The following is a 23027-nucleotide window of genomic DNA, read 5'->3' on the forward strand; positions in this document are numbered from 1 at the left end:
GATATGGAAAAATTTATTTTCTTGAAATCTTTGTCTAAAAAAAGCTTAACATTTTTTACAAATATTTCTTGATAAAAAAATTTTAATTTGAAAAAAATACTTTTTAAACCAAGAATAATTTTTTTTGTTAACGAATTTTATAAAATTCGTTAACAAAAAAAAATTATTCTTGGTTTAAAAAGTATTTTTCTCTCCCAATTATTGATCATTTGTGTGAAATTCACCAACTTTATGAAAATTACTCCAAATACTAATATTTTTAATATTTTTCATTAATCTGCTTTCATATATTTCGCCTGAAGTACAAAAATAGAAACTAAATTTATCAACAATAAATTAGAATAAATTTCAAATTATAAAATTGAAATAAATTATTTTTTCCTAAAAACTAGAAAGAAAATAAAAGCGCAAGCTAGAATATTAAATATTACAAATATAGCAATATAGATTTGTGTGAGCGTGTGCGAAATTCAAATGTTTTTAGAGGAAAGTTATGTGTTTATTAAATGATTTGTTAAAATAATTAATGAAACATTATTTTAATGATATAATACTGTCATTAGATGGAGATAATGAAATTATCGTGTAATTTTTTTCTACGAAAATAACACTACTTTGCTTTGTTAAATTAAAAAAATTACATATATAGAATCGAGTATAGACGCAATATGTAATAAAGATTTTTACGTGACATTGCTGGGAGATTACTGTGTCACAGGTTCATTTTATATGTATAAATGCATTTATATTTGTAATTTACAATACAATAATAAACACATATGCACAAAGTGTAGTAGATAAAATAATAATTAAAAAGAAAATAAACTCTAATGAGTTCTATATTATTGTTGAATGTAATTTTCCACTTTTTTTCTTAAAAAAAAGCAAATTTCCAAAACAAGTTTTACAAAACACTGCGAGTGAAAATAAATTTGTTATTTACAGTAATTTTTTTCGAATTAAAGTCTTCACCTTGAACTTGAAAAAATACGGATTTATTTTTCGTAAATTAATTTTTTAATTTTTGATTTATACTAAAAAAATTGGTGATTAAATAATTAAAAAATATTTATCTTTAAATAAATTGATAATTTCCTTTTTTATAAGTTTTTATTTTTACTCAAACTTTTGTTTATTTTAATAAATTTGTTACGAATCTTAAATTATTTATTTATTATTAATTTATTATTTATTCATTAATTATTTAAATCGTAAATAAACTATACAGTTTTTTTTTATTAATCAAAATATGAATTAAAAAATTTGTTGAAATCTCTAATTGTGTAGATAATTGCAATTGTTAATTAAAATTAATTATCATGATAATTAGTTCTAATAATTTATTCGCAAAACGAAATAACTAAAAATTTAGAATATTTTCAGATTGATTGATTATTAATTAATTAATTAATCATTAAAAAATAAGCATTAAGTACGAAAAAAATGTTTTGCAGATAATTATTTGTTCCCTAGGTATATAAACATATCCAGTGACAGTTTTGAATCGACTGAAGAATTTTCAAAGGCTTTTTAAAAAATAAAATTGTTAATTTTAAATTTACAAAATTTACAAAGAAAATAAATATTAAGAACAAAAGTTAAAATAGTACTAAACCTGTAACTTTCGATTGTTAAACTTTTTAACTTTCGCTGTACGCTATTGTACAATTGCTTTCAAAATTGTTAAATTGTAATAAAAAGTAAAGAAAATACTCTTGTATTAATTAATTTACTTTTCTAATGGTGCATATGTTTAATAATTTTTACGAGGCCGCACTTAATTTTTTTTTCACATCACATCACACAAGTCACAGATTATTTTTGAGGTTATAAACATTGTTTTGACGTTTTTGCCGTTTTTGACGTAAAATTAGTGCAGATTTACAAGACGCATTCTGATTGGTTACTGGTGGTCATTGAATGGAAACGTTCTAGATTCTAATTGGATATATTCAAATTTTGATTATAAATATTTGTCCAATATAATGGAAAACATTATAGAAGCGTATTCAACGGTATAAATACAAAATAAATCTATTTTCTGAGTCTTAATTTATTAGAATCATTAATAATTCTTTAATTAAAATTAATCAAGTAAATAGTAACTTAAAAATAAAGGAGAATTCTTTTCACAAATCAGGTTTGTTTGTTATAAATAATTAATAAATACTCGCAAAATTGTTTTCCACCAATAAGAAGTTGATTTATGTAAAATAATAATAATAGCAAAATAATAAATAGCAAAAATAATAAATAACAAAATATATCCTAGAAAATAAAAATATATTTTTCTTTACAAAAGGAAAACATTCCAAACAGTTATTTCAATAATTAACGTTTTATAAATTTGAAATTTTGAATAAATAGCGCGAAACTCAAATACGATTGGATACAATCATTTCCCGCTCCTGTATTGAAAAATTATTCTTATAAAACATTTTAGAATTATAATAAAAAAAGTTATATATTTCTATATATTTAAAAACAAAGTTTAATTTTTTTTTTCAAATAATAAATTCGATAAAAGAATCGATTACAATCGATGAGGGAGAAAACAATCGAGACCTAGAATCGATTGATCTCACACCGTTTTGCACACAACCAGGGATGGGTAAAAGTGTTTTTTTCGGAGTTTTCTACGTATAATACATAAATGACGTATAATACGTAGAAAATTGTAGAAAACCTGGTATTATACATGTCCAGTTCTGCGCATGCGTACAAACCTCACAATAATAATAAAAATCATATGTTTGATTATTTTTTATTTGTTTCCTGGTTTTCATTACTAAATTGTTGCTAAAAATACCAAGAAAAAACCAAAAAAGGTTACATATAAGGTAAGTTTACAAAAAAATGCGTATAATATATATTTATTGATTTTTCATATGGTTTTTTACACACATTTTTTCATAACTTGTATTATATATTTATATAGAACAATTTTAAAAAGACACGTTAATTTATTATTTATTTGAAAATAAACGGGTTTCAAATAAACTTTTTCATACAAAAGTACTAAATTATTATTATAGCTGTATTTTGCAATGTTTTGTTGCAAATAGGACACAGGCAGGGCAACATTTTTCCCTTTATTATTTTTGGGAATAAAACACAATTCCTCCCAGGAATTGTGTTTCGGCCTTCCACCTCTTTTGTTAATTTTTTTTTATTTTAAAAAAAGCAATATTGTACAACAATCACTGACACATGGCCTGGCACATGGAGATGTATAACCTATAAATGGGTCTGGCGGCAGCAGACAACCTGACCTGACCACGAACAGTTAGAACTTTGTTTGTGTGCTATTTCTTTAAAACATAAATTTTAAAAAAACTTTTCAATGTTAATTAATAAATTTTTAAATTGAAATTATGTTTAAAATTTATTTAATATACTATTAAAATCACATGTTTCTTGTCTAAAATTTAAAAATCCCGCGCGTCACGCAATGTATGTAAAATACATGACATACGTAGAAAACTAAAGATGTATAATACCACGTATTATACGTGTAGAAAACCAGGTATAATACATCATGTATAATACGTACCCATCCCTGCACACAACACACGGGGCACGTGTGTAATTTCGAAGATAAAAACAATCTCCAATTTTTTTTAATTTTTCATTAAATAAATTGTGATAAATATCTTGAAAGTGGCAAAAAAATAGTAATTTAAAAAATGGCCACTAACATTGATTATGAAAGATTGAGCAAAGAGTTTGTTCAACATTATTACAATCAATTTGATGATCCAGCTCAAAGACGGAATTTAACGAACATGTATGATGTAAGTGAATTTTTAATAATTAAATATTAAATTAAAAAGAAGAACTATAACTAAAACATTATATCATTTACAGCCAACTAACTCTCTCATGACATTCGAAGGTGCACAGATTCAGGGTTCGGCGAAAATAATGGAAAAACTGAATGTAAGTGAGGTTATTTGAATGTTGTTGGAGGAAAATTTGTTTGTCACATTTTGCTTTTGCGAATATTTAAAATTTGTCAAGTTATCATATTAATTTGCGAAAAATTATTTTACGGGAAAAAAAATGCACTAAATTTATAAAATAACAAATGAGTATTCTTATGAAGTTGATTATCTTTAAAAAATGATCGTTTTTTTCTTTCCGTAAAATAATTTTTCGGATTTTTCGTAATTTGACAATCTGGCTTTATCAATTAGCATGAAATTAATGTGTGATTGTCAAGGTTGTTTGGAATTTTGTTCTTACATAAAGACATATTTTTTCGTTAATTTCTTATTTTTTATTTGTTCATTTGTTTATTACTATTTATTTATTTTATTTATTTCGTATATTCTATCTTCTTCTATATCTTTATATTCCCGTAATCAGTTTAAATTTCGTTTGCTTTTTGTTTTCTAATTTTTTTGGTAATTTTTCTATTTAATGTTTTGAATTTTAAAATTAATGAAATTCTAACTTAATGCTTTGAAGATTAAAAATTACAAAAATTAATTAAACAAAACTGTTTTTAATTAAAAATATTCCTTTTGTATATTTTATATTAAATCTTGGTAAGAATTTCATTGAAATTCTATTAAAAATGGAAATTTTTATAAAGAATTTTACCAAAATTTTTCAAAATAATTGATATTTTGACAAGAATTTTATTATTTTTAAAAAAATTAATTTTTTTTTAAAGTATTTGATTAAATTTTTTTCTTATAAAGAGTTTTATGGAAATTTTTGAAAATAATCAAATTTTTGAAAAGAATTTCATTACAATTCTTTAAAATAATAAAATTCCTGTAAAGAATTTGATTAATTATTCTCATAAAGAATTGAATCAAAATTTTTGAAAATAATTGAATTTTTGTGAAGAATTTTATCAAATTTTTATAAATAATTTAATTCTTTTGAGAAATTTTAGTGAAATTATGTTGAAAATAACTAAATTCCTGCGTAAAATTTTATAAATTATAAAAATAATTAAAATCTTGATAAGAATTTTTTAAAATTATCGAAAAGAATTAAATTTTTTCAAGGAATTTAATTTAAATTGTATTGAAAATATTGCAATTTTCATAAAGAATTGAATCAAAATTTTTCAATAATTGCATTTTTGCGAAGAATTTTGTCAACTTTTAAAATGTTAAGTGAAAAAATTAAGAAATTTGATTGAAAATAATTGAATTCCTGCGAATAATTTAATTAAAGTTTTTGTTAACAGTAAATAATTAAACATAATGAACTAGTAAATTAGTTAATAATTGAATATTTTTAAATTTTGAATCTGAAATAATTCCAAAATTGTAATTAATTTTTTCTAGAGTTTGTCATTTAACACCATCAATCGAATTGTAACTACTGTTGATTCTCAACCAATGCCAGATGGGGGAATTTTGATCAACGTTGTTGGAAGATTAAAGGTATATTTTATATTCTCTAAATTATCTTTTATTTTTATTTGCCAAAATTAATATAAATTAAAAAAAATTAACAAAATTTATTAAAAATTAGAAAATTTAAATTATAGAATACTCTAATTAATTTTAATCTAATTTAAATCTATACTCTATTAATTTAAATTTAAAAAAATTCTTTCATTATAATTAAATGAAATGTAACTATTCCAGGCCGATGACGATCCACCGCATTCTTTCTCTCAAGTCTTTGTCCTAAAATCAAATGGAAATAACTTTTTCTGTCAACATGACATCTTCCGTCTTGACATTCACGATTCAGCTTAATGAAAAATGAAGCACTTTCATTCATTGATGCCGAAACGGAATATTCATATCGAATTAATTTTAAAAAACAAATAAGTGAGCTTCTCAGGTCAATTTTTTTTATTGCACACAGTATTCACGAAAGATTCCATAATTTTTTTTTTTTAATGCAATCACACATCATGAACATTGTTTTTTTATAAACAATTTTAAATATAAATAATTTACTGCTTGATTATTCACAATAATAGATTAAAAACAAGTTATATACAAAATGCGAATATTAATATAGAATCCACTTGAATTGTCATAAGAAACTATTTTTTTAATTAAACCACATTTTTCTAACCATTAAAAATCACTCTCATAATTTATTTCAAATATCCCTTTGTAATTTTCATTCATTACGAATCCTAAAATTTTTATTTTTTACCTCAATCAAAATATGGTGAAATTTGTTTTTTCTTTTCGAAGTCGATAAAAATAATTTTTTCTCTTTGACTTTAACTTATTAGTCGAAAACGATTAATTAGTGAATTTTTTTGTTTGTTTAAATAAAAATTTCCACTTTATGCAAAAAGGAGGAAAAAAAATGGAGAAACCGGCAACATGCAATATGAAAAAAAAAAAATAATCGAGGAGTGGGAGATCAGGAATGAAAGTTAACTTCATTCCTATTAGTTTATTCAGTTTACATTGCAAAGCGTGAGACAAAAGCAAAATTTTGTCGCGTCATAAAAGACAATGTATTTTTCAACTAGTGTTGTCATTTTTTTAGAACTACTATTGTTTAGAAATATTTTTTCACAATTCGATTTATACGAAGGTGAGTAATTATTTTTTTAATATCAAAAAGTGTTTCAGAAAATATTTTCTTCTCAAAAAAAGAAACTCTATTCTAATATTTTCAATTTCATTCATAGAAACAAATTCGTTTTACGCTTATGAAAATTTAGTAATTTAAATAAATAAATAACTAAATGTATTAAATAAATTCAATGAAGAAACTTAATAAACAAATTCAATCAGTAAATTTGGAAAAATATAGAAAATTAGCTAATTATTAAAAAGATGATTGAAAAATTGCTAATTTACATAATAGACGTTTAATAATGATTCATAGGGGGAATCAAATACTCATAAATTTCCAAGGAAACAAAATATTATTCTCCTTAATATTTATTATCCTTTTAATAATAATTAATAAACGATTCTTTCCTCTAAGGGAATCCTCGATTGTCATAGGTACTTTTTGTTAATGACAGTTCGAAAATAAATCGATTCTTGAAATTTATTAATTAGGAATAATTTTTTAATTTAAGAAAGAAATTATTCTTAACTCAAAAAATTTTTTTCAATTTATTTTAAATTTAACAAAGAGATTATTTTTAACTCAAACAATTTTTTTCAATTTATTTTAAATTTAAAAAATAATTTTTTTTTTAAATTTTGCTTCCTTATAGAGGAATTTTAAATTTAAAACAGAAATTTTTTTTTCAATTTATTAAAAATTATTATTAAAAGAATTTTTTTTTTAAATTTTACTGAACAAAATTCAATTAGTAAATTGTGAGTTAATTATTTTTATTATAATTTCAGGTGACGATTGTACTACAAAATCATTTACAGGAAAATGTTTGCTATTGAGAAATTGTCCGTCAGTTTATCAAGATCTTGTAAAAGGAAAGAGGCCGGAAAAAATATGCAGTTTTCTTAATAGTGATGATGTCGTTGTATGTTGTCCGAGTAATAGAAATATTATAACTACAACATCGACGACGACTACGACACCAAGAACGACAAGGAGAACGGTAACTGGAGGATTACCTCTCAATAATGGAAATCAAAAGCGAATTGCTGCCACAAGTGAGTATTTTTCAATTTCATGAAAAAAAGGTTTGACACAAAAATTTTATTTTGTTTTTCCCTGGTGTCAAGAAAAAGAATTTTGATTTTCTCCCTGGCCATAAAAAATATTTTGACTCACTCTAAAAATTAAAAATAAAATAAAATAATTAGATACACGAGAAAAGGTTTCGAATTTATTTATTTGTAAATATTTTCAATTGCAAAATTATTCGAAATATAGATAATTTTTTTCTTAAATGAATATTTAATTATTTTTCTATAAAAATGAAAACTTTCTAATTCAAATTTGAATTTTATTTATTATTATTATTTTTTTCTCCATAGAAATTAAGAATTTAAAATTTTAATTTCAAATTCAAAAACGTTTTCAAAATCAATTATTTATAAGAATTCACAAGAATTTTATTATTGAGGAAAAGATAAATTTTTTTAAAAGTATTTAATTAAATTTTTTTAATCTAAACAATATTATGGAAATTTTTCAAAATACTAAAATTTTTGCTAAGAAATTTTATTAAAATTCTTTAAAATAATAAAATTCTTGCTAAGAATTTTATTAATTATGAAAATAATTCAATTCTCATAAATAATTTTCTCAAAATTCTTCAAAGTAATTGAATTTTTGCGAAGAATTTTCTTAAAGTTCTTTAAAATAATTGAATTCCTGAGTAAAATTTTATAAATTCTGAAAATAATTAAAATCTTAATGAGAATTTAATTAAAATTTTATTGAAAATATTTCAATTCTCATAAATAATTTAATCAAAATTCTATAAAAAATGTGCATTTTTATAAAGAATCATACCAAAATTTTTCAAAATAATTGATTTTTTGACAAGAATTTTATTATTTAGAAAAAGATTAAATTCTTTTAAAGTATTTAATTAAATTATTTACTTCTAAAAAATTTTTTGGAAATTTTTTGAAATAATAAAATTTATACGAAGAATTTTATTAAAATTCTTTAAAATAATAAAATTCTTGCAAAGAATTTGATTATTAATTATGAAAATAATTCAATTCTAATAAATAATTTTATTAATATTTTTCAAAGTAATTGAATTTTTGCGAAGAACTTTATCAAATTTTCAAAAATAATTGAATTCTTTTGAGAAACTTTATTGAAATTCTATTGTAAATAATTGAATTCCTGTAAAAAATGTTACAAATTATGAAAATAATTGAAGTCTGGCTAAGAATTTTATTAAAATTTTCGAAAATAATTGACTTTTTTCGAGGAATTTAATTAAAATTGTATTGAAAATATTTCAATTCTCACAAAGAACTGAATAAAAATTTCGAAAATAATTGAATTTCTGCGAAAAATGTTATAGTTAAAACATTTTTTTAAATAATTAAATTCTTTAAGGAAATTTTATTACAATTTTTTTAAATAATTGAATTCTTTCCAGAGAATTTATTATAATTTTTTTAAATAATTGAATTCTTTTCAGAAAATTTATTATAATTTTTTTAAATAATTAGAATCTTGGTAAGAATCTTATTGAAATTCTATTACAATAAATAAGTGGATTTTTATAAAGAAATTTACCAAAATTTTAAAAAATAACTGAATTTCTGCAAAGAATTTTTTATTTTGGAAAAGAATTAAATTTTTTCAAAATAATTAAGTTTCGCGAAGAATTATAATTAAAATTCTTTAAAATATGTAGTTAAATTCCTGCAAGAAATTTTATAAATTATGAAAATAATTGAAATCTTGCTAAGAATTTTACTAAAATTTTTAAAAATAATTGAATTCTTTCCATGAATTTAATTAAAATTTGCATTGAAAATACTTCAATTTTCATAAAGAATTTAATCAAAATTCTTCAAAATAATTGAATTTTTGAGAAGAATTTTGACGAATTTAAAGAAATTAAGTGAATTCTTTTAACAAGTGTTATTTATTATGAAAATAATTGAAATCTTGGTAAGAATTTTAATGAAATTATATTACAAGAAATAAGTCAATTTTTATAAAGAATGTTACCAAAATTAAAAAAACCTTTTCAAATTCAATTATTTATAAAAATTGTAATCGAAATTGAAAAAATTTAATTTATAAATAATAATTATATGAAAGTTCTTGAAGAATTGAATTATTTAATATAAATTCAATTTTATTTTCTGTAAAGTTTAATTATCGTAAATAGAAAAAAAAGTTAGTTTTTGTATTAAAATTCGTTGTGATTTCTAAGTTATAAAGTGGAAAAAAATGTTGTTCGAAAATTAAAAAATTTAAAAAATTTAAAAATTTATACTAAAAACAAACAAAAAAGAATTCAAAGAGAATTAAATTTTTTAATATTTTCAAATGTTGCTAAACACCAATAATTCTTATAAAGTTACACCAAACGTCTTCTTTTTTTAAATCAATTCTAGAAATTTAATATTTTCCCTAGTACTTTTGATAAAATTCTTTGTCCTTTTCCTAATTTCTCTACCTAATTTTAATTTTCCTGACTTTTTCTTCCTAAATTCCCTGATTTTCTTTGACTTGTTAAAATCCTGCTCCAAAAAGCAGAGTTTAAATTTTTTTTAGAATCTAAAATTTTTTTTTTCTGCAATCAAATTGTCTAATTTTTCTAATTTATTTTCTTTTGAGAATGCGAGGAGTATGCAAGAAGTGTCTACGCCTTGGTGATACCTCCAACTTTGGCTATTGATCCAAAACCTGTGAATATTTCTCTCTGTGGTATAAAATCGAAGAAATTAATTGTCGGAGGTGTTAAAGCAGATCCTAAGGAATTCCCACACATGGCAGTCGTTGGATATGATGACGACGATGGTGGAATTAGATGGTTATGCGGTGGAACTTTGGTTTCGGAAATATTCGTCTTAACAGCAGCGCATTGCACTTACAGTGTTAATTGGTAATTTTTCAATTCCTGAAGTTAATTTATTTTAATTAATATATTCATTTAATCTCAATAAATTCATTTAATTTCAATTCATAAATTTATTTAATTTCAATTAATAAATTTTGATTTGCTTTTTTCGAAATTTAATTTTCTTTAACAAAAATGATTAAATTCCGCTTCTTTTTTTCTTTTTTTAAGGGGTGAACCAAAATGGGTGAGAGTTGGAGATTTGAATATATTAAAAACGAATGAAGACGCTAAACCACAGGAGAGACGAATTGAAAGGATTATTAAGTATCCTCATTATAAACAGCCATCGCAGTATCACGATATCGCTCTTATTCGTATGAATAGAAAAATAATATTTGACGCTTATGTCAGACCCGCTTGTTTGCCATTAAATTTAGAAATTCCCCAACAAAAAGTTATAGCCACTGGATGGGGTCTCAAAGATTCTGGTACGTAATTAAAATAAATTTAACAAAATATTAATAATCCACAATCTATTATTTAAAATTAATTTCTATAATAATTGAAATTAATTTTCATTTTGATTTCCATTTTTATATTAATTTCAATTTTTGTATTAATTAAAATTAATATTCATATAAATTTCAATTTTTGTATTAATTTCAATTCATTTGCTAAAAAATTTCAATTTTGATATTAATTTCAATTAATTTTCATTATTATTTGAAATTAATTCTATAATAAAAGCATCAGCAGAATTTATTGAAATATTCGGATAACTTAATAAAAAACGAAAAATTTAAGGAAATGAAAGTGGAGGACATCTAGTACTTTAAACTCGCTTCCATTTATAAATCTGGAGGTCTTCCACTTTCGTTCTTTTTTTTTGAAAACTTTTTTGATGATAATTTTTTTCTGTAACTATATATGAGAGAAATATTTTTCCGATATTCCAAATTTTTTCTGGTGTATAAATAATTCTTCTTTTATTCCAACAGATGATGAAACTGGTTCTGATGATTTGCTGAAAGTAACACTCTCTGTGGTTGCAACTGAAACTTGTAATATCAGTTATCGCAACGATCGATCTGTATTTAGTCGAGGAATTTTAGACAATTTGCAACTTTGCGCTGGAGAAGTAAATAAGGATACCTGTCAAGTAATTGAATTTTATTTATATTTACACTTTATTTCATTATTTAGCATTTTTATGAATTTCGGCAATAACAAAATTGCCACAGGTCAGACAAATTAGGAAATTTTATTCAAAGTAGTGGAAAAATATTAAATTTCTAGAAATGCTTCAAAACATGAAAAACTACAGTTTCAATTTTTATAAAAAAAAAATGAATGAATTTATAAAAAAGAAAAATGAATATTGTATTTAAATAATTGAATTCACCAAGAACTTTCTAAAAAAATATTGAAAATAATTGATTTAGAGAAAAAGTTGAATTAAAAATTTTGAAAATTAATTAAATTTTGGAAGAGTTGTTAGTAAAAATTTTTATAAACAATAAAATTTCAAAATTCTAAACAAATCAGTTGTTTGAAAAGTTATAATTGAAATTTTTTTGAAATTAGGTTGAATTTTAAAAAATTTATAATTAATTGAAAATTTTTGAATAATCGAAATTTTGTAAAATTTAATTGAAAACAATTGAATTTTAAATTGTATTTTAAAATAACTTTTTTTTTACTTTTTTCAATAATTCAATTTTCAAAGAATCTAAAATAAAAATTATAAAAAATAATTGAATTAGAGAAGAATAAGTTGAAAATTTTAGAAAATAATTGAAACTTCGTAAAATTGAATTGAAAACAATTGAATTTAATCAAATTATATATAGGATTTTATTTAAATATCTATTAGTTTAAAAGAAATTAAAGTTTTGATCACTTTTAGTAAAAAACTTCTAGAAAATAATTGAATTTTAAGTGAACTTCCTTTCATTTTTTTAAATACATAATTAAATTTTCAAAGAATCTAATAAAAGAAGGGAAAGAATAAGAGTTGAAAATTTTAGAAAATAATTTAATATTAGAAGAGTTGTGGCAAATAATTAAATTTCAAAATGTTTCCAAATGAAATTTTTGAAGATTTGAATTTTGAATAATTTTATTTAAAAATGCTAAACAACTTAGTTCTTTGAAAAATTTCATTTAAAATTTGTTTGAAATTAGTTATTTTTTAGTAATTTTTTGGAAATATCTAATTGAAAAACTTTCAAATAATTGAAATTTCGTAAAATTAAATTAAAAACAATTGAATTCAATTATATAGGATTTTATTTAAATATCTATTCGTTTAAAAAAAATTAAAGTTTTGATCAATTTTAGTAAAAACTTCTAGAAAATACATAATTGAATTTTACAAGAATTACAGCTAGGTATACCTATTTTTTAAAGTAATAAAATTTCCAAAAGTTTCAAATTGAAATTTAAAAAATTTTTAACTCCTGTAAAAAAATATATTAACTATAAGTATTTAAATATTTATTTAACAAGATTAGATATTGAATCTTTTATTAATTAAATTTAGAAATTCTGAAAAATGAGGTTTCTAAAAAATTTTAATTTATATTTTTTGAAAATAGTATTCTAACGAAATTTCTTTAAACTAAAACTTGATACAAGAATAATTTTAATTTTCAGGGAGACAGTGGAGGACCGCTTTCAATTTACAACAGAGAACACGATTGCATGTACAGTGTTATTGGAATAACGAGTATTGGAAAATTGTGTGGAATTAATATTCCAGGAGTCTATACAAAAGTCTATGGATATCTCTCTTGGCTTGAACAAAATATTTGGGGATAATAAGAATCGTAAAAGTTAAAATTAAAACTAAAATTAAATTTAGAATTAAAATAAAAATTAGAGTTACATAATTAATAATGACAATATTGTCATTGTAAAGTTTTTTTTCAGCAAAAACTGAATGAAACTAAATTTTTTCAGTCCACTGAAAGAAAACATTGTCTGACTACACTGTGTACAAAATATTCTAATTTATTTTATTCCGCATTGACGAATTTTTCCACACTCTTGTCAATTAATTAGTACTTTCATAAAAAAAAATTTTTTTCATAAATTTCAATCACAAAAAAAAGTGTTCATCAATTTTTCAATTTAAAAACTACTTTTTATAACTGAAAAATTAATCAATATGGAAATTTATTTTTAATGACGTATTTTTTCCTTCAGTTCTCATGAAAATAATAATTCAAAAGAATTTTTTTTTATCGCAGACAAAAAGAAGGAAAAAAAATTCTTTATAGTGTGGGAAATAAATTGTAATTATTTATTTTACATTAATGAATGAAACTAATTGATGTTACGTTCCCTATAAGACTTTAAATTTATTATTATTCTTTACTAATTTTCTTATTCATTTTTTTAAAAAGTAAATAGATAATACTGAAATATTTTTTACATTTAGTTATTTTAATTTAAATTATTAAAAAAACGAAAAGGAAGAAATTAATAAACAGTGGTATAAATAAAAATTTTGTAAAAATACCATAAAGAAAAAAATTAATAAACATTCGTGGTTTAAAAATGAAAATGTGTAAAAGTAACGAAAAGCAAAAAATTAATAAATATTAGTGGATTTTTATTAACATAATATTTATGTTTCATCTTTTTTTATCGAAATGCCTTAACAACGGAATAATTAACATAGAAGGTAATTGTTTTTTTTCCTACTAAACTCTTATAATTATAATAATTTACTAAAATTAAAATGAATTTCCCCAGACAATTGGTTCGATCCAGTCTAAATAATTGTAAACTGCCGTGTAAACACCAGGAACAGGACCACCGCAAAAATCTCCAAATGAAGTAACACCAATGAGTTTCGCTGAATTTTTGGCTTCATTAATCATTGTCAATGGACCACCACTGTCACCTTGACAAGAGTCGGAGCGACTCATCTTATTAGGATCAATATAACACAGCATACTGTCATCAATTCCACGTGGTAATTTTCTCACTCCCTTATACTTGACATTACACTGGGAATTTTTTACCAAACTGAAAATTTTGCAGAAAAAAATGTAATTATAATTACATTAATTATTATATTTAATTAATTGTAATTGTCAATTAGATAAGTACTTTGAATACTAATTAATTTGTTTAGCCACAATTTTTCGCACCTTAAATTTGCAGTTTTCATTAAAGCATCAGAGCCCTCATTTTCGAAACTCGTCGCTCCAAAACCGGAAGCAACTATTGAAGAATCTCTTGTATCCAAATTGAAAATAGAATTCGACTGAAGACACGCTGGTTTCGAGAAATCAGTGACACGGACCGAATTTTTCAATTTCAACAAAGCAATATCATTATAGTGAGTTCCAATATTGAAATTAGGATGCGGATAAATTTTTTCCACTGGTATTCTTTGCACCATGTTAAAATCGTCTTTTAAATTATCCGAACCCATTCGAATCTACTCGATTTTTTTTCGAAAATAAAAATTGTTTTTAATATTTACAAAAAATTTCCAAAATCAAATTGTTTAATTTTAATTACTATTTTTGCAAATCGAACCTGTTTGGTTTTTTTTAGATTAAAACAGGACAAAAAATCCAGACCGAAAAATTCAAAAAAGAAAGTTCAAAGTACAAAAAATTCAAAATAAAATTGTCCAAAGTAAAAAAATCCAAAATAAATAATGAAACATGTGAAAAAGCCACCTTTTTACGCTATAAAATTGGAATTTCGAATATTAATGTTAAAATTGCAGGATTTTAATTATTTACATAAATAATAAAATTTTTTACAAAAATTCAATTATTTTTTTCAAATTAATTAATTTAATTTAAAAATAAATTAAACATATTAAGAATTAATATTTTAAATTAATTAAAAATAAATGTTAGTTAAATATACAAAAAAGAAACATTTACCTCGACTGGTTTGTCATTAGCGATATTTACAACACAGTGACCAGCAGTTAGAACAAAATTTATCGAAATCAAACTACCGCCGCATCTATAATTTATAGATTTATCTCTGCTTTCGTATCCTAAAGCCACCATAAAGGGAAATTGATCTACACTTGCTATGAAACCATTGACAATATGCACATTAGGTTTAATTTTTTGAGCAAATTCAAATTCTTCGCAAGCTGAAACGAAATTGAACTAATTAATTTTTAAATTACATAGTTGAAAATTAATTATTCAACGAAATTAAAATTTTTATTTCCAATTCCAAACAGAATTTTCATGAAGTATAAATATATTTTTTTGTCATTTTTTACCTCTGTCAGCGATTCTTGGTTTAATTTCATTATGATGAATTACAGGACAACAAACAATTTCGTTTTGATTATTAAAACTGCAATGATCATTCGACAAATGATTTCTTCTACCTTTTACAGTCTCACTCAATTTCTCCGGACAATCTTTTAAATCTTTACAGACACCTCGTCTTCCGTCTTCCAAATTGCAATTATTTCCTTCTAAGTAAATTTATTTGTTATAATAATCATGGTAACTTAATATCAAAAATGAATTTTAATTAGTATCGAAAATTATCCGAAATATTTTTCAAAACAAAATTATTTTTATAAAGATTTTTTTTAGACTAAAATATTAGGTCAGTTTTTTTAAATTTTGTTTTAAAAAATCATCAAATTCTAAATAAAAAAGTTTTTCTAAATTCGTAGTTTATGGATTTTTCTAAAAAAAAAATAACTAAAAAAAAACTCGCTAAAAATTTATTTTTGTTATAATTTTTCTATTGGCGAAAAATTCAAAATTGTTAACGTTAGAAAATTACCGTAAAGTTCCTTTGGATAAGTGAAACAATCAGAGCCAGTGATTAATAACAATAAGAAAAAATACTGAAGAGTTTCTAATAGCTGCAAATTCATTTTAGAGAATTAATTACATGAAAGAATTAATCTAGAGATGAATCTCTAGATTAATTTTTCTTAATTTTCCAAGTATTTAATTGACACCTGGAAATATAATTATAAAAATTTTACTGACTCTACAAACAATAAATTAGATTAACAGATAAAAAACCAAAAAAAGCAAATAGAAAACAAAAAAATAAAAGGCGAATAAAAAATAAGGAAACAAATAAAAAGTAAATAAATAAAAACAAAAGACAAATAAAAACAGAAGAACAAAAAGCAGTTAAAAAATAAAGAAACAAATAAAAAGCAAACAAAAATAAAAGACAAATAAAAACAGAAAAATAAATAAACAATTTAAAAATAGTAATTAACTAATTTAGAAGCATTTTCAATTTACATATTATGAAATTAAAAATAAAATAACATCCTCTACAGTAAATTTTATCTAATTCATTCAAAATATTTGAAAATTTATTTTTTATAGAAGAAAATTTTTACTTACTGCTGGAGTTGTTTGAATATTACAAATATTGTTTAAATATTAAAACTGCACTTTTTTCTCAAAACTTAATTTTCCTACTAATTATTTTCTTCCAGTGATAAAAAAAAATTTTTTTTTTTTTGAACCAAATATGTTTCCGTCTTTTCTTTCGATGGCAATGTTGTTCACATGAAAGTCAAGTCTAAACTACACTTTGGAAATCCGCTAAATACATTCAAAATTTCATGCATATACGGTCACCATACATACATATTCATTAATTATTCACAAAACAGCCTAAAGCAATTCACTTTCGTATGTAAAGTCCCATTGATTGAGATAAATTTCGAGGAACTACTTGTTTGACTAGATTTAAATTAGTCAAATTTGAAGTGGGAAAAAAAGAATCTTCAAACGTTGTGTAATACTTTTAGGACTTTACATACATTACTTTACGTACATTTCCATAGTAATATATTTTCGTAAAGAATAATTTTTCAAGTTCCGGAAGAAATTCTTAATATATTAAAAAACTTTGTCTTTTACGAAGTTGTAATTTTAATTTTTGAATTTAATTCAAATTTAAATATTTTTGTTTTTTTTTCTATTTTCCTTAGAATTTATTTTTATTTTTTGTTTTTATTAGATTTTCTCACATCAATATTTTTAATTTATTAGAAAAAAGTTTTTTTTTAATTAAATAAAAAATTACTTTCAATTCGAGAAAGTTTAGTAATTTTATTTAAATTTTCTTATTGGTTTTCAAAAGAAATATTTTTTATTTATTAGAGAAAAAAGAAAAGTTTTCGTAAATTAAATCAAAAATTAATTACTTTCAACTCAATAAGTTTTAGTAGATTTATTTTTATTTTAATGTTTTATACGATTTTTCCTCAAAAATGTTTTTAACTCCAAAAGTTTCTCCAAAAGTTTTAGTAAATTTAGTAAAAGAAAAAACCTCATTTTAGATACTTTTGAAAAAAGTTTAATATCCAATTGATATAAAAAAAATTAAGTAGAAATATTTCCAATTTATATATACTTATATTTATATTTTTAAAACCGTTTATTAAAATTTTATTATTATTATTATTATTATCATTATTAATTATCACTGTAAAATAAAACGTACTTAATTCGCTATGAAAAGTGGATTTAAATGAAAAAGTAATTTACTTGAAGTTTCATTTTAATGTAAAAGAAGAGAAAATATTGACAAAAAGATTAAAAATTATGGGATATTGGCTAAATAATCCTTAACATTTGATGGATCTAATCTTCGGAAACCATTAGCGTCACAGATACCAACTTCAATATTGTCGGCAGTCATTTGACCTTCGAAACCTTCTTTCAAAGTTAGAATGGCAGTGTGAACAGCGTCATCCAATTCTAAATCTTCACTGTATCGCTTCTCAAGGAACGTCTTACCATTGATAAAATTTTTTCCCATTGCCGTTGCTTTCCATGCGAAATACGCACCCGATGGATCGCATTGAAAGAGACTCGCTCTACCATTATCCCATCCGCAAATTAATAAAGACACTCCAAATGGTCTCACTCCTCTGCAAAAAAAAAAAAAATGTTTCCTTTCTTTATCTTATACAATATTAATCATTATTTTTCCAATGGGAATTAAAATTCTTCAAAAGATTCAAATTATTCAAACCCTTTTAAAATTCAATAAATTGTAAGAATATTTTTTTTATTATAAAACATGAAGATATCAATTACCCCGAGTCTTCGACTCGGAGTAATCGAGTTTTTCATTTTTTATAATAATTAATTTAATTAATTAATAAAGATGACCGAGTGATAAAATCATTTTTTACATTATCAAAATAATGTTACTGTAACTTCTTCGAAATTATTTTCAGCATTTTAATTCAATTATTATTTTCTACAATTTTTAACTAAAATTCTTCTTTAAATCAATTATTTTTAATAATTTTTTGAAAAAGCTCTGTAAGAATTTTCAAATCCATTTGTTTACAATTCAATTTACCAAAATTTCGATTATTCGCAAATTCTGCAATTAAATATTTATTAGAAAATAAAAACTTCAAATAATTTCAAAAAAATTCAATTAAACTTTTTCAAAAAAATAAATTCTTCAGAATTGTTAGTTAAAAGTATAAAAAATTCAAATGTTTAAAGATTTTAATTTGAAACCTTTTAGAAATTCAATTATTTCTAAAAGTTCACGCTATAACGCTTTTAATATTCAATAATTATTATCTAAAATTTTAACTGAAATTCATTTTAAAATCAATTTTTATCAGAAAATTCTACCAGAATTCAATTGAATTCCTGTGAAGAATTTTATTAAATTTTTAAAAATAATTGAATTTCTGCGAAGAATTTTAATAAATTTTGAAAATAATTGAATATGAATTCTTGCGAAGAAAATTAAAATTCTTTCCAGGAAATCAGTTATAATTGTATTCAAAGTAATTGATTTCTTATTAAAAAATATTATTATTATTATTATTATTATTATTATTATTATTATTATTATTAACATTTTTTATAAAAATTGAATTAAAAATAATTGAATTCCTGCAAAGATTTTGATTAATTTTTCAAAATAATTGAATTATATTGAAATAATTTGAGAAATTATTAAAGTTTTGAGTATAAAATTAAATTTAGTTAAAAATTATAAAAAATTAAAGAAGAATTTTTCTAAAAATACGGAAAAAATTCGAATTTTAATAAAATTTTTATAATTACATTTTTCTTCTCCAAAATTCAATTATTATCAAGAACTGTAACTGAAATTAATTTTTAAATCAATTTTTATTAGGAAATTCTACGAGAATTCAATTTATTAAACACAAAAATAAATAATTTATTGAATAATTGAATATTTCTCAAAATTGAATTCTCATGAAGAATTTTATCAACAAATTTTTAAATAATTGAATTCTTTTGACGAACTTTAATACAATTTTTCAGAATAATTATATTTTTCGAAGAATTTGATTAAAATTATATAAAAAATTATTGAAATCCTGCAATTCTTGCAACAAATTTTATTAATTTTTATTTTAAATAATTGAATTCTTTTTACAAGTTTTATTATTTGTAAAAATAATTGAATTCTTGAAAAGAATTGTATTAAAATTTTTAAAAAATAATTAAATTCTTTTGAGGAATTCAATTAAAATTGTATTAAAAATAATTGAATTCCTTTGAAGAATTCAATTATGAAAATAATAAAATTTCTGAAATTTTCTTAGACGAATTTAATTAAAATTGATTTCAAAATTTAATATTTCGAAAAATTGATACCGTAATGATTTTAATATTCAATTATAATTCAAAATTTTAACTAAAATTTATTTTTAAATCAATTTGTATTAAAAAATGTTACGAGAATTCAATTATTTAAATACAAAAATTCCTTATAATTGAATTCACATAATGAATTGTATAAACAAATTTTTAAATAATTGAATTCTCTCGACGAATTTTAATAAAATTTTTAAGAATATTTAATTTATAACTTTTCAAAAATTCAATTGTTTTTAGTGTTTTTAAATATAATTCTTCTACAAATCATCCATTATTTTTAATAATTAATTAAACACATATTAAAAAATTTAATTTATTTCAGAAGAATTTGAATTTTTAAAATTTTTCAAAAATCTATCTTCTTTAAAATTTCTAATTAAATTCATTCAAAATTCTAATTGAATTGAATTCTTTGAAATTAAATTAATTTGAAATATTTAAGTAAAATTATTTATTAAATGATTTATAAGTAATAATTTTATTCAAGAATTAAGTTATTTAAAAAGAAATTATTGTCAAAAATAGAAGAAATTGATGGTTTTGTATCAAAATTCGTGGTAATTTCATAGTTTTAAAGTAAAATACTAAATACTTAACTAAAAGATCGAATTATTATTATTATTATTATTATTATTATTAGTTGAAATAAAATCGTAGTTAGATAAATAGAACTATAAGAATAATTAGGGGAGAGTCTCCAGTTGTGAGACACCTCCAGTTGTGAGACAGTCAATTTTTTTTAACATGCAATATTAAAAAGACAATTGGTTTATATAAAAACATTTCTTTTTATATGAGCCAACTTTTTCGTGTACGCTGAAGCGGATATATAAACTGTTTTTGTTAAATAACCAACACTGTGTGTGATAATCGACTAAAAAGCGTTTTTTCAATAAATGCAAAGTACTTTTTTTCCAAGTTAATTAATTGGAAAAGGTAAATGTAATGCATTTTCTTTTAGTGTTTTCCTTATATTTTGTGATGCAATTTTGCATTGTTCCAATCTACGGTTGAAGATAATTTAATTTTCCTTTTTCAAAATAGCGCCAATTTCTGGGTGTGAGACACAGCATATCACCAGTTGTGAGACGGTGTCAACGCCCATCTGGGCAGCATAAAAAATACGACTTTGCAGGCATACTATTTAAATGTTGTTTTGATTTTTTTTCTAGTATTTTTGGGCATGTCAAGTGGAAAAAAGTCAATTGATTCAGAAGAAATCAATTTTAATGATCTTGTTGAAGCTATTAAATTGTGTTTATTTGATAGTCATATTTTGGCGAATAAATATTATTATTCAGTATATAATAATATATATTATTAATATATTTAATTATTTCTACTAAACATAACGTTTTATGTCAAACTTATTAAATTTTAGCAATTTTTAATGAGTGTCTCACAACTGGAGACATTTTTTTTTGTTGACAAAAGCGATGTGCTCGGAAAATGTATCGTAAAATTTTTTGAGTTCATCGAAACACTATACTTTCTTTTAATAAAAGTTGCGTATTTCTGTTACCTTTCGAACGGTGTATTTTATTTACAATTTCGTTTACCCGTTTACAATTTACAGGTCAAAAATGAAACCCGTCTCACAACTGGAGACTCTCCCCTATAATAAATTGATCAAATAGAAGTATTTACTTAAAAAAAAAATAAAGATTAAATTTTGATTTATTTTACTATTTAAAGTGTAAAATTAATTACCCTGATTGAGTGTATTCTTGCATGACCATAGCGACACGTTGAACAAGTTGTGCAGTAGGAATTTCTTCCTGATAGACCAAATAATATTTTTGTGCCATTTTCCGTGCTTGTTTAACAAGTAAACGATAATCGGGACCCATTCCACTGTAAACCATTCCAATGTGCTTTGTTATCATTTCAACTTTATTCACGCTATGCTCGTCGTAAAGAATGGATTTATGTTTATTTTCTGTCGCAAGAACAATTCCATTTGAGGCCTTGATGCCAACGCTGGGTGCACCAGCTGCCACTGCTGCGAGTGCATATTCAATTTGCACCAATTTTCCCGATGGGCTGCAATAATTATTTTCCAAGCATTAGTATTTTCTATTTAAGAAGAAAACTTGAAGTCACTTTCAAGATTTTAAAAAAAATTTTCCCAAAGAAAAACAATAGAAAAAACGGAGTGAAATTTAAAATTCTATCAATTTTTTACATTAGAAAAATAAGGATTAAACATTTTTGAATACAATAAAGAATACCGGAATTACATTATTGAAAAAAAGTAAGTGTTAAATAATTCTCTGTTTAAAAGAATTGCAAGTTTTATTTACAAATAAAATTTCTTAATTAATAAATTTCATTAATTTCATAAATTTAAATTATTCTAGATAATTATATTATATTATTATTTATATTAAAATTTACTTATACTATAATTTATATTAAAATTTATTTACGTCAAAATTTACCGAAAAGATTGAAATTCTTTACTGGAAAATGACAAGTCATGACATAAAGAACTATAATTATTATTTAACTGTTTACTACTTAAATAAATATTCTCTAGAAACATTTAACTAGATTAAAAGAACAAAACATTCTTTAAACAATTAGGAGCTAGTTAACTACCGATTTTTCAAAAATTACAATCAAATTTAATGTTTTTGTTAAGTTGACTTTTTAGGTTAGGTCGAAAGAACTTTTTCAGTTTGTTGTTAAATAGTAAATATTATAAGTGGTATTTAAAGTTAATAGTGACAACAAAATAGAAATTTGGTTTTTATCTCAATTATAAATTATTTACTTACCTGAATGTTGTTAAAGAAAAACTGTAACGTTCCGAAGCCATGACAATTACTTTTTCACTTTTTTCCCGAATGCAATTCTTTTCGCGTCACTAAAGAACTAAAGTCGAATTCACAGTGACTGGATAAATTCATCACGAACTATTGTGATTGGTTCGGTTAAAAGTGACAAAATTGCTTAACTAATTACAAACT

The 23027-nt window shown here is 22.1% G+C and overlaps 4 protein-coding genes across 6 annotated transcripts; 2 read left to right on the plus strand and 2 right to left on the minus strand.

Annotated features, from left to right (window-relative positions):
• The first annotated feature begins 3541 nt into the window (after window positions 1–3541).
• On the plus strand, window positions 3542–6063 carry LOC122502884 (probable nuclear transport factor 2). The gene is made up of 4 exons (XM_043613208.1): window positions 3542–3794; window positions 3868–3939; window positions 5307–5405; window positions 5613–6063. Exons 1-4 carry the CDS (start codon window positions 3687–3689, stop codon window positions 5724–5726), a joined length of 393 nt encoding a protein of 130 aa, XP_043469143.1. The 5' UTR covers window positions 3542–3686; the 3' UTR covers window positions 5727–6063.
• Window positions 6064–6382: 319 nt separating this feature from the next.
• On the plus strand, window positions 6383–14277 carry LOC122502879 (serine protease snake-like). Of its 2 annotated transcripts, XM_043613199.1 has the most exons (8): window positions 6383–6531; window positions 7305–7571; window positions 10183–10450; window positions 10637–10896; window positions 11407–11567; window positions 13064–13236; window positions 14094–14096; window positions 14168–14277. In XM_043613199.1, exons 1-6 carry the CDS (start codon window positions 6450–6452, stop codon window positions 13226–13228), a joined length of 1203 nt encoding a protein of 400 aa, XP_043469134.1. In that variant the 5' UTR covers window positions 6383–6449; the 3' UTR covers window positions 13229–13236; window positions 14094–14096; window positions 14168–14277. The 2 variants fall into 2 exon arrangements, with proteins under 2 accessions (XP_043469134.1, XP_043469133.1); XM_043613198.1 differs by lacking the exons at window positions 14094–14096; window positions 14168–14277 and having other exon boundaries at window positions 13064–13821.
• LOC122502880 (serine protease snake-like) lies at window positions 14004–17233 on the minus strand. Of its 2 annotated transcripts, none has more exons than XM_043613201.1 (6): window positions 16783–17233; window positions 16199–16379; window positions 15678–15875; window positions 15322–15542; window positions 14569–14861; window positions 14004–14443 (listed from the first exon to the last, which is right to left on the minus strand). In XM_043613201.1, the coding sequence occupies exons 2-6, from the start codon at window positions 16290–16292 to the stop codon at window positions 14149–14151; spliced, it is 1101 nt and encodes a 366-aa protein (XP_043469136.1). In that variant the 5' UTR covers window positions 16293–16379; window positions 16783–17233; the 3' UTR covers window positions 14004–14148. The 2 variants fall into 2 exon arrangements, with proteins under 2 accessions (XP_043469136.1, XP_043469135.1); XM_043613200.1 differs by having other exon boundaries at window positions 15678–15878.
• Window positions 17234–17932: 699 nt separating this feature from the next.
• LOC122502882 (proteasome subunit alpha type-2) lies at window positions 17933–22982 on the minus strand. Its single transcript, XM_043613206.1, has 3 exons — window positions 22836–22982; window positions 21766–22098; window positions 17933–18323 (listed from the first exon to the last, which is right to left on the minus strand). The coding sequence occupies exons 1-3, from the start codon at window positions 22874–22876 to the stop codon at window positions 17993–17995; spliced, it is 705 nt and encodes a 234-aa protein (XP_043469141.1). The 5' UTR covers window positions 22877–22982; the 3' UTR covers window positions 17933–17992.
• Window positions 22983–23027: the final 45 nt, after the last annotated feature.

The sequence above is a fragment of the Leptopilina heterotoma genome, unplaced genomic scaffold, assembly GCF_015476425.1.
Source record: "Leptopilina heterotoma isolate Lh14 unplaced genomic scaffold, ASM1547642v1 Lhet_24, whole genome shotgun sequence".
Classification (NCBI taxonomy): Eukaryota; Metazoa; Arthropoda; class Insecta; order Hymenoptera; family Figitidae; genus Leptopilina; species Leptopilina heterotoma.

Excerpts from the sequence above, each read along its gene's own strand:
- LOC122502884 (XM_043613208.1), top strand. The coding sequence starts at position 3,687 with ATGGCCACTAACATTGATTATGAAAGATTGAGCAAAGAGTTTGTTCAA. Across the intron at positions 3,940-5,306 it reads AAATAATGGAAAAACTGAAT|AGTTTGTCATTTAACACCAT; the intron begins GTAAGTGAGGTT and ends AATTTTTTCTAG. Across the intron at positions 5,406-5,612 it reads ACGTTGTTGGAAGATTAAAG|GCCGATGACGATCCACCGCA; the intron begins GTATATTTTATA and ends TAACTATTCCAG.
- LOC122502879 (XM_043613199.1), top strand. The coding sequence starts at position 6,450 with ATGTATTTTTCAACTAGTGTTGTCATTTTTTTAGAACTACTATTGTTT. Across the intron at positions 7,572-10,182 it reads AAAGCGAATTGCTGCCACAA|AATGCGAGGAGTATGCAAGA; the intron begins GTGAGTATTTTT and ends TTTTCTTTTGAG. Across the intron at positions 10,897-11,406 it reads ATGGGGTCTCAAAGATTCTG|ATGATGAAACTGGTTCTGAT; the intron begins GTACGTAATTAA and ends TTATTCCAACAG.
- LOC122502880 (XM_043613200.1), bottom strand. The coding sequence starts at position 16,292 with ATGAATTTGCAGCTATTAGAAACTCTTCAGTATTTTTTCTTATTGTTA. Across the intron at positions 15,879-16,198 it reads TTATCCAAAGGAACTTTACG|AAGGAAATAATTGCAATTTG; the intron begins GTAATTTTCTAA and ends AAATTTACTTAG. Across the intron at positions 14,444-14,568 it reads ATGAAAACTGCAAATTTAAG|TTTGGTAAAAAATTCCCAGT; the intron begins GTGCGAAAAATT and ends CAAAATTTTCAG.
- LOC122502882 (XM_043613206.1), bottom strand. The coding sequence starts at position 22,876 with ATGGCTTCGGAACGTTACAGTTTTTCTTTAACAACATTCAG. Across the intron at positions 22,099-22,835 it reads TTTTCTTTAACAACATTCAG|CCCATCGGGAAAATTGGTGC; the intron begins GTAAGTAAATAA and ends TAATTATTGCAG. Across the intron at positions 18,324-21,765 it reads CAAGAATACACTCAATCAGG|AGGAGTGAGACCATTTGGAG; the intron begins GTAATTAATTTT and ends TTTTTTTTGCAG.